Source organism: Triticum aestivum, chromosome 1D (assembly GCF_018294505.1).
Source record: "Triticum aestivum cultivar Chinese Spring chromosome 1D, IWGSC CS RefSeq v2.1, whole genome shotgun sequence".
NCBI classification, from domain to species: domain Eukaryota; kingdom Viridiplantae; phylum Streptophyta; class Magnoliopsida; order Poales; family Poaceae; genus Triticum; species Triticum aestivum.
The window spans coordinates 121,569,229-121,580,163 of record NC_057796.1 but is presented as its reverse complement, the minus strand read 5'-3'; the positions used below and the strand labels follow the sequence as shown (position 1 = coordinate 121,580,163).

Genomic DNA, 10,935 nt, shown 5'->3' with positions numbered 1-10,935 from the left:
TAACCAATCTAGGAGACATCACTCTCCAAAAGGTGATAGATGTTGTGTTGATGATGAACTCCTTGCTCTTGTGCTTCAAATGGTAGTTTTCCCAACACTCAACTCTCTCACAGATTTGGATATGGTGGAAAGATGGTTTGAGTGGAAAGCAACTTGGGGAAGGCTAGAAATCAAGATTCTTGTGGTAGGATTGGTATCTCTTGATCTCAACACATGAGTAGGTGGTTCTCTCTCAGAAAATGTATGCTGGAAGTGTAGGCACGTTCTGATGGCTCTCTCACAAATGGAGAAGGGGGTGGAGGGGTATATATAGCCTCCACACAAAATCCAACCGTTACACACATTTGACTCAACTCGGTCAGACCGAATTGATGAACTCGGTGAGACCGATTTAGTTCAGAATGTGAACATTAGGAATCTCGGTGTGACCGACTGGAACAATTCGGTGGGACCGATGTGCTAGGGCTTAGGGCAAACGTCATCTCGGTAGCGCCGATTGCATCAACTCGGTGAGACAGTAGTGAAGCAATAGGGCAACAGAGAATTGGTCAAGCCATCTCGGTGAGACCGGCCGCTATTTCGGTGAGAACGAAATAATTGCAACAGGCAACAGAGAATTGACAAGGCCATCTCGGTGAGACCGAGATCCATATCGGTGTGACCGAACTGTTAGGGTTTCTGGCAGTGGCTATGTCATATGAACTCGGTGGCGCCGGATAGAATAAATTGGTGGGGCCGAGTTGGAGTTTAGTTGGTTAAGTCTCGCAACGAGCGCAACCCTCGTGTTTAGTTGCCACTATGAGTTTGGAACCCTGAACAGACCGCCGGTGTTAAGCCGGAGGACGGAGAGGATGAGACCAAGTCATCATGTCCCTTATGCCCTGGGGTTTTGACATGTTTGGAATGAGAAAGTGGTTGAGAGTTTTGGAGCAATATCACTAAGCATTTGAGTAAGCAACCCATTAAGCAACACCTCATCCCCTTTTAATAGTATTGGCTTTCCTATGAACTCAATGTGATCTTGGATCTCTAAAATAGAAATGAAGAGTTTTGAACTTTTGCCAATATGTGCCCTTAGCCTTTTGAGGAGTCCACATCTCTAGTCCATGCCATGCCATTCATTGAACTTTGTGAAATGTTACACTTGAACGAATATTAGTTCAATGAGTTATATATTGTTAGAATTATCAAAACCATCGGGAGATTAATTGCACTTTCAAAGGGCTACATCCGCTCTACTATAAGGGCAAAGGACCGACGAGGAAGTGGTGAATTCATCGGCCCTCTCCATCTTCGTTTTGTGTATCTAGTAATTTTAGTTGAAATCTCTGTCCATTTGCCGGCTGAACTGTGATGCTTAAACTGTGTATTTTGATCTGAATTAACTACCGGCTGGTTCTATGTCTATTTATTCTATGTTCTGGAATTTCGTTGATGATCTATATGGTTTATTTTAGGTTTCATCGATAGTATGGATTTTTTTTTGAATACATAATGTAGATTTAGGTGACATGAGGTGCACTGCTGCGGGAGCATTTGAGGATTGATCAGTCAGTAGTCAGTGTCCGCAGACGCATCCAGTGGTGTGCGCGGACGTATAAGGGCCGGAATAGCTTGCTGTAGATGCTCTTAAAGAACCCACTTGAAGTGCACGGCTGTAGACTTAGCATATTTAGATGTGCATTAGGAAAAACGACCTTCTATCACCCGATGACATGATTAAGAACCAACTTGGAGTGCATCAAAGTACGGCTGCATTTTCCTATCCTTTTTAGACAAACAAAGCTAGTATACGGCTTTGTGCATCTCCATACATCGCCCTGTCCTCGGTCTTGAGAATGACCGAAAGAGACAGACATCCGGACACGATAAGCATCGCGTCAATCACTTCGCTTCAGCTTTCGATCCTCTTATCCTTCCATGGGCAGGGCAGTCACAATCCCCCGCGGCATTACACTCACAACAGTAACTAACCGGAATAAACGTGCAGCCGCAGTAACAATTTCAGGTACTACCGCCTGCAATCCGCCGCACAAACTCCCTCAGGCTCCGCTCTGAGCCGCCGCCGTCGGCCACGGCCACCCTCGCCTCCTCCTTCCACGACGCGGCGCGCGACGTCACCGCCTCCGACGTAGCTATCTCCACGCACCTCCTCAGCTCCCCGGCCTCCAGGACGCCATCCTCCGCGCGCGCCGTGGCGCGGACACCCACGCCCAGCGCCCGCTCCACGAGCCACGCGTTCGTCCCCTGGTCCGAGTACTGCGGCGCCGCAACTATGGGCACGCCGCAGGCCACGCTCTCCAGTGTCGAGTTCCACCCGCAGTGCGTCACGAAGCACCCCACGGACGGATGCGAGAGCACGCGCGCCTGGTCGCACCACTCCACCACCATGCCACCGGCGTCGTCGTCGTCGTACGTGGCCGCCGACGCCGTTGCGAGGAGTCCCTTGATCGCATCGCCTTCGTCCTTGTCCCTGCAGTTGTCTTTCCGTAGCACCCATAGGAACGGCCTGTTGGACTGGCTCATGGCGTCCGCTATCTCGGCGACCTGCGTCTTGCTCATCACCGACGTGCTCCCGAAGGAGATGTACACCACCGACTTGGCCGGCTTCGTATCCAGCCAGTGGAGGTAGCCTTCGCCGTCGTGGTCGAACAGGTCGTTTGGACTGTTGCCGTCGTGGCCGTCGTGCAGGAACGAGAGCACGGGACCGACGGTTACCACTTCGACGTGAGGCCTCAACGAAGCCAGCGCATCAGGCTCCATGGCCTCGAACGTGTTGGCGAGGACGTACGTAGGGGGCTTCTCGGAGTCGCCGTCGAGCGCGTCGATGAGCTCGCGGAACTCCGGGATCAGGCAGGCAAACGGGTCGTCGTCCGAGGTGACGGCGAGGAAGGACGGCAGGTCCCGGAACCGGAGCGGCGGGAGGCCCGGGATACACACCTCGGCATTCGGGTCACGCGACGCGGCGGCCGCCATGACGGCCTCCCGGCTCCCTCGGAAGTAGTGGTAGTACGCGGCGAGCGCGGTGACCGGCTGGATCCAGAACACCGCGACGACCGCCACGCCGTACGCCCGCGCAACGGCGGCCACCCACGGCATGAGCAGCGTGTACACTGCGCAGGTGACGGGGTGCCCGCGATCGCCAAGGCGCCGGAGCAGCCCGGACAGCGTGCGCGCTCCCTCCAGCCTCACCTGCGACATGTAGTGCGCATAGTCGCCCGCGGTGCGGTCGAACCCACCGTCGTAGCCGTCGGAGTAAGCGGCGTATGCGACCCCGCCCTCTTCCCTTATCTCGTCGCCGCCCACCGCGCTTGTTGCGTCAGCGAACATCTTCCGAAAGGCCGAGACAGGGGTGCATATGGTGACGCGCGCACCGCCGGCGCCGGCGGCCGCGCGCACGAGACGGCGCGCGAGGTGACGCGCCGGGGTGATGTGGCCCTGCGCCGGGTACGTCACGATCAGGAAGTGAGGCTGGCTCTCCTCATCCGTGGCACGCACGTCTTCCTGCAGCTCCATTGGCGGTAATAACTCGAGCAAGCTTGGGTCGCGCGCTTTGACACGAGGGATGGGAGTGGAAGTGGGAGCGACGAAAAATGATTTTTCTACCAGTACCGGTACCAGTACGGCCGTACCTGGCGACGAAGCATATCAACCTTTGGCTAGACACGAGTCGTTTTTCCTCTCAGGCGGCCGACTAAAAACCCCTCCCGCCGCTAGGAGAGTCCGTTCGCCGCCTTCCTCCGGCGGCCTCCCTCCGCCGGCGGCCTGGCGACCCCCTATGCACGTGGATTGTGTAGTTTAGGTTTTTGGTCTTCATCGTCTTGACTTCGACGACGGTGATGGGAGTGCCGAATAAAAAAGATTCAGATCCTACCGAGGCAATCGGTACTATGGTCGTAGATGAATTTAAAAAACCAGTCTGTTTAAGTAAGAATGACGTGGCAGCGACGGCATTCTTGTGGTGGAGTTGTTTCTTCGGGCTCCGACATTGCGACGAGTTGGCTCCAGCGCCGGCGCGGAGCTTGGGAGGTAGTCCAGCGGATGCAGATTGTGATCTGCATCGGCGGCATCTGAAATATGGTGGATCATCTGCGGGGTTTGGGGTTCGTGGCTGACAGGTATGGTTTTCTCCTCCGACGTTTTAGTCGTGCAAGGATGTTAGGTCTAGAGTTTGATGGCGTGTTTGAGGTGTTGCCCTGATCTGATTCGTTGAACGATAATGGATTTGACTTTGGCGAGCCATCTTGAAGCTCCATAAAGCTACATATTAGCAATAGAGCCAAATCAAGCTCAGCTCAAAAGGTGATTCGTCATTTTTTTTCCTTTGGTGGCTGTTGCGATGGTGTGGGAGCCAAGTGACTTTTCAGTCTAGTTTTGTTAGGTCGGTGGTGCCGGAGCCTGGACTCATATGCACCATTTGCTACAATAAAATCTAAAATAAATTCAGAAAATTCAATATATTTTTAGCAACAAGCATTGATGTATGTTCCACGTGCGTGAAAATTTTCACGTTGAAATAACATTCATAGAGGTTTGGGAAAAATAATAAAACTGTTAGTCCAAATAGATTGTTTTTGGAAGCATTTGGAGCATCGGTTTTATTTCTTTTGCCGACACCTCCATGAATGACATTCCATCACGAACAGTTGCACACACTTCAAAGTTTGTTTTAAAAAATCAGATTTTTTGAATTTATTTAATATTTTTTGAATTTTACTGTAGCAAAGGGTGCATGTAAGTTCGGGCTCACAAGAGTACTTCGGCGAAGGGTGAACTGCCCCGGTGAAAATTTCAAGCACGAGCTGCCGCCCCACAAGACGCGCTCTAGAAGCCGGGACTCCATAGCCGGTCCTCGAGTGCACCGCCTGGGCCTCCACCTCGGTGCAGGCTCCCTCTTGACTCTCTTCCGTCTCCTGTCATAGCCCCACCACGGCGTTGTAATTTCGTCCGGGTTGCCTTGCCACCGCCGCCCATGGCGTAAGAAGTGATGTGCCACCGCGCCACGACCAATTTTGAAGGCAAGTGGCTCTCAGGAGGGAGAAAATCGAGCTGGATTTGACATCACAGAGCTCACCCAGCATCCCATTGTCGGTATGTCGTCGCCCCCATCGCCAACGCCTCCTATGGTGCCCAGGTTGACACCCGCATCACTGTCGGCGCATCCACCATGTTTGGTGAAATGCTCAAACGAAATTGCTTTTTTATTGAATAAGATGGTATGTACTCAATATAATGTATCAAATTGATAATTTTCCACTGACTTGTAATTTGCCATGAATATAAATTAAAATTGAGATCTATACTTTTTTTTCATTTAGAGAATTAGAAGCTAAAAAATATGTCTATTCATTCTGGTTATGCTGCAAAAGTTCAAAACTGTAATTTTCATCTAATTTTCGGTATGCTGCAAAAGTAAAAATAAATAAAAAGAATTGGCTAGCCTAATTTTCTATCCATTCTGTTCATAACTGGTTTGGATAATTAAAATACGGGTATATTGTTGGGATGCTCTTGTGTCATTATTCATTGTCTATCCTAGAAGCTGAAATTATTGGAAGGGTTGCTGCGTCCAGATTAGCCACGATGGATTAGTAATGGTGTCGAAAGCTTTTGGAGTCAAGTGGCTGATCCTATATCTACTCAGCGAATCGGGAGAAATCTACCTAGATAATCGTAAGGCCCCCAACAGAATTTCTACGCACACGCACCCATCTGCCATCTCTGTCAGTATATGGTCCCCGTCCGGCCGTTCGCCCGACAACGTCGCTGCCCCGGTTCGAGTCCATCCCACGTGCCGTGTTCAACACATTTGTCGCAAGTTTCTCGCATGGCCCTGCCCTGCACGGGCAACACCAAGCAATGCAAAGACCTGCAGAGACGAGCTCCTGTGCTTGGTAGTTGCGACACTGTCGCTGTGCCTGCATGGGACCGAAGCATCTTTCTGCAAAGGGAGGGACTACATGTACCGTTGCCGTAATGCATACGAACTGCTTTAGAGCAACTTTAGTAAAAGACATATAAAGCGCGTTTTATATTTAGCCTCCCGAGGCAGTCTTATGCCCTTCAATCTTGAGGTAATAGCACCCGACATCCTACAAATTTCAGGGGTTGTAATGATTTGGTCAAAAACTTGTAAAAGTGAACTGAGGGCTCCATCAACTTGCATCTTCATGTGACGTTTTGGTCCAAAGCCAATTACCGCGCGACAAGTGGCACCCTGGTGGTTGGACCCGTTAGCACATGCACTTTTGCACAAAACCTCTTGCCGTTCCACTCAATTAACCCGCATAGAAAAGTTGGTCAAAATTCAATACTAATCTGCCAAAATACGGGCACTCAACCTTGCGTTCACTTTTGCATAGTTTTAGGCGCTCAACCTCATAATTCAATGCTTTGTCCAGTGGTTGTTTGGATAAACAAAATTAGCACTTAATTTTAACAAAATCCGCTTTCTGCTCTCGCGCCTCCCTCTGTCGCCCCCTCGCGTCGCCTCCCCCTAGGCGACGCCAGGGGCCCCGAACCCTAGCGCCGCAGGCCTCCTCTCGCGCCTCCCTTTGCCGCTGCTGCCGCCGGCGAGGGCCGCGGTGGCGGCGGGCCCGACGCCGAAGGCACCTGGGCGGGTGGTTGCGGCGAGATCCCATCTGAGGCGGCAGGGGCAGCCCTTCTCGTGGGTTCCGAAGGCGGCGGCTGGGGCGGCGATCCCTTGCCGTGCGGCGGTGGCCGAAGCGCCATAAGCCGGCGGAGCGGAGGCCCTGAAATGGACGGCGGCGGTGGCAGCGCCCCATCCGTCGGGGTGCCTGATCTGCACGGAGATGATGGTGGCGGCGACTACGGATCCAACCCCGATCGGATCCGCCGCGGGGTGGCCTTCAGCCGACCGGCGGCGCGTGGAGGGACCGGTGAGGAGATGTCGGATCTCCAGCGGTTTACCGACGTCGGCGTTCGTCTTGGTGGCGAGACTCCGCTCGGTTCCAGCCAACCACGAGATCGGGACGACGTGGCTTCCGGTGAAAATCGCGCCTGACTGCGGTCATGGCGGACGATGGCGGCGTCTCAGACGTCGTTCCCTTCTCGAGTCATCGTCGTTGCAGGTCACGTCAACCTGATCGGAAGGTTCCGGAGGAAACCCTAGATCTGGGTCTACCGGATCGGACGATGGCGATGTTTCGATGTCGTTCTCCCTCCTGGGGGCATCGTTTTGGAGCAAGTGTTGGCTGGAGGGGACAAGAGAAGGAGCGGCGTGGTATCTGACACGTCGACAACGGCGGGTCTCAGCGGCATGGAGCAGCGGGGTCTCGCCGGTGGGCGTGTGATGATGGACGAGCGCAGGATGGCGGAGTTGTCTGGCGTCGTGGTGGCGTCGATGACAACTAGACCGGGCAAGGTACATGCAACAGTACAACACTAAAGATGAATTGGTGGCAGGTGGCTGCGGGCGGCCTCATACCCGGCAGGCGTCCAGGTTGAGGAGTGCGCCGGACTGGTGGGTGTCCCATACCCGGCAGGCGTCCTGGTTGGGACCTCAGGTCTTAGATGTTAGGTATGGCTGCAAGGTCTGTTTGGTATTAGGCCCAGACTATCAGCATCCCTTCATCAACTGGATAGGAGTAGCGACAGATGTTTCCTAGACGGTGGCTTTAGTCTTACTTTTGTATGACTTTGTAAGGTCTTGTGCGAATAATTAATAAAGTGGCTGCAATGCATCGTCCAGATGCAGAGGCCGGAGGTCCTCCTCCATTTCAAAAAAAAGTAGGATTTTTAGCTAAACTAGTTTTTTTTACTAATAATTCAGTTACAAATAAGTATGCATAAAATCTGTTTGAATGGTAAACCATGTTTAAGCACAAGGGCTGCACCATTGCCCCATGGTTGCCACTACCGAGCACGGAGCCGTGGCCACGGCCTTGCTTCCGCGGAAGAGATGGTTGCGTCCTGCGGGGTTCCTCGTCGTACTCCTTGGCTGGTGTCCGTCATTTGATATAGGCTTAGTAGCGCCGCAACTCGACGGGTGGCACAACAATGACTAAGCGCCGCAGCTCGACTTGTGGCACAACAATGAACGAGAGACGATGAGAACGCTGATGAGGCCATGTAGTGGAGGCGCTTGACAGTTCTCCATGCATCTTTAGCGTAGACTGCGGACTGCGCAGCTCAGCGACAAGGCCGTGACTCGTGAGTGCAGGTGGAAAACCAGTCTGAGCGACACGACATCGTCGCCGGTGAAACTGAGGAGATACTGATGGCGGCCATGTGGCTTCTACTTGGCGACTCGGTGCGACGACGGCGGCGGCCGTGCGGCTTCCACTCGACGACTCCACGATTCGGCGCGACAACGTCGGCGGCGGCTTCCACTGGAATACTAGGCGTGTGCGCTCGGCGGCGGCCGCTTCCCTCGACGACTTGGTACGCATGGACGGCGGCGGTTTCCACTTGCCGACCCAGCGCGCGTCCACTCCCGCTTTCCTTCGTCGACTCGGCCAAGATCAGTTGCGATGAGTATCCGTATAATCGTGTTTTCATAAAACGCATATTCCTGGCTTTGTGGAAACTGAATGTTGCTAATTCACTTTTTTACTGCAGGGCCCAAACATGGTTTAAGTCTGTTACACGGTTGTCTGGGTTCATGGAAAACTAGTTCTGCCAAAACTACTTATCTATTCATTCCTTTTGAAGCAGATATAATTACTACTGAAGCTTTGGCCACGTGAGTTGGCCTTGTGTTTGCGAACGTCCTCGTATGTAATCGAGTGGAAGCGGAATCAGATTTGTTAGATATATATTTGGGATACTTGTATTTGATAGTCTAGAATTTATAATCCGTCTCCTACTTTATCTCCAGGAAAAGCATCTTGCCCTCTAAGTCTTGTACTCAATATATACTCGCCTTCGAGGCTCAATAATACATCCATCATATTCCGCAACAATCCCTCTCTCTCCCTTCTAACATGGTATCAGCCTAACCGATCCAAACCCTAGCCGCGCCGTCGTTTCCGCTCCGCGCCGCCCCCGGGGCGGTCGGTCTCCATGATCGCCGCCGGGGGCCGCACCGCCCGTACCTAGGGTTCCTCCGCCGGCCGTGTTGGCCGGCTGCCCTAGAGAGACTTTTTCCCGGGCCCTTGCTCTGGGTTTTTTCGCTCTCTCGCCGGTCGTTTTTTGATCGACGTTTTTCTTTGTGGTTTTCCGATCTATTCTTGATCGGTTTGCGTTGCCCGCCGCCGCCGTCGATCCCCGTGCGCCTCTACTCCGACCCGGCGCGACCAGCCGGCCTCTCCTCCGACCCGGCGGCCACGCGCGCCGAGGCGGCCCGTTCGGGCTAGCCACCGTCTGCGCGTCGCCCTGCGCCGGTCGTCACCGCCCTGTTCCGACCGGGACACCTGCATTGCCGCGACCCGGCGGCCTCGCGCCATGCGTCGGACAATCATAGCCGACGCTCGCGCGCCGGCCCGCCCATCGATCCACGTCACCCGCCTCCGCCGCGTCTGCATCAGGCTCGTCCTCGGCTGCATCAGGCTCGTCGGCCGCCTCAACTCGGGCGCCGCTGCTCCGTTGGTCGCTCGGGCCTCGCTGCCCGGGCGTCGGCGTTGCTTTGGTAGCCCGGGTGCCGGTGCAGACGTCCCCCGCCGTCCGTCGTCGCCGGCCTCATCCCGGACTCTGCCGCCACCACTCCTCCACCGAGCGGCGTCCCTGACGTCGCGCGCGATCGGCTTGATCATCCGCTCGCCGCCGCGATCCGCCTCATCTACGCCGCGCGACCGACCTGGCCCGTCGGTTACGCGCGCCTCCGCTGGTCCCGTGAAGATCGTCCCCGAGTTCAGCGCGCCTCTCCACCGATCGAGCATCATGTCACAGCTTCGCAAGTACTTCAAGACTCCTGAGCGCACCATCAACTTTGAAGAGATTGACCTCCAAGAAGATCTGTCTTATCATGAGCACCCCGTTGCTATTCTTGAAGAAACTGAGCGCAAGACTCGCAACAAGTCAATCAAATTCCTGAAAGTGAAGTGGTCGCACCATTCCGACCGAGAAGCCACCTGGGAACGCGAGGATCACCTTCGTTTCAAATATCCGGAGTTCTTTCAGTCCTACATCTCGGGACGAGATCCTCTCGTAGTGGTGGAGTGTTGTAACGCTCCGGATGTAACTTTCCATATTTGTAACTCCAACTCTTGCCATTTTCGGCTATGTGTTATGATATTCCCTTCGTGGTCGGGTTTGTCTTTCGTTTTGCATTTTTTTCATGTCATGCATCTCATATCACGTCATCATGTGCATATCATTTGCATACGTGTTCGTCTCATGCATCCGAGCATTTTTCCCGTTGTCCGTTTTGCAATCTGACACTCCCACACGCACCGGCGCCCCCCTCTTGTCTCTTTTCGTGAGCGGGTGTTAAACGTTCTCGGAATGGACCGAGTCTTGCCAAGTAGCCTTGGTACACCACCGGTAGACCACCTGTCAAGCTTCGTTCCATTTGGAGGTCGTTTGATGCTCCAACGGTTAACCGGGTAACCGCAAAGGCCTTTTGTGTTTTGCAGCCAAACACCCCTCCAAACAGCCCAATAACCCATCTAAGCCCCCTCCATGCTCTCGGTCGTTTGATCACGATCGTGTGGGTGAAAACCGCACTCCATTTGGAGTCTCATATCTCCCTCTACCTATAAATAGGTGATCCCCGCGGATTTTTCGCGCAGACGAAACCCTAGCCCGCTCCCTCTCCGCCGCCGGACGCGTCCGGTCCGCGCCGGACGAAGTCACCGCCGCCTCCGCACCACTCACGCGCCGCCACGTGGCACCCCGCCGCCCGCACCAGCCTGCCGAGCCCATCGCCGGCCCCCGCGGGCCCGTACGCCGCCGCCCGCGCCCGCGTCTCCGCCACCCCACGCCCCGTCTCCCGCGCCTCCGCCTCCTCCCGCGGACCCCGCGCCTCCGCCGCCG

The 10,935-nt window shown here is 54.4% G+C and overlaps 2 protein-coding genes across 2 annotated transcripts in view; both read right to left on the bottom strand.

Annotated features, from left to right (window-relative positions):
• Nucleotides 1–1,731: 1,731 nt before the first annotated feature.
• LOC123180700 (UDP-glycosyltransferase 75C1-like) lies at nucleotides 1,732–3,674 on the bottom strand. The gene has a single exon (XM_044592813.1). The coding sequence runs from the start codon at nucleotides 3,514–3,516 to the stop codon at nucleotides 2,005–2,007; it is 1,512 nt and encodes a 503-aa protein (XP_044448748.1). The 5' UTR covers nucleotides 3,517–3,674; the 3' UTR covers nucleotides 1,732–2,004.
• Nucleotides 3,675–6,496: 2,822 nt separating this feature from the next.
• The window catches only part of LOC123158160 (uncharacterized), a 30,752-nt gene continuing 26,313 nt past the window's right edge, over nucleotides 6,497–10,935 (bottom strand). The window contains exon 2 of the mRNA XM_044576262.1: nucleotides 6,497–7,001. Within this exon, the coding sequence (XP_044432197.1) occupies nucleotides 6,497–7,001 (505 nt within the window). The remainder of the gene's footprint in view (nucleotides 7,002–10,935) is intronic.

Excerpts from the sequence above, each read along its gene's own strand:
- LOC123180700 (XM_044592813.1), bottom strand. The coding sequence starts at position 3,516 with ATGGAGCTGCAGGAAGACGTGCGTGCCACGGATGAGGAGAGCCAGCCT.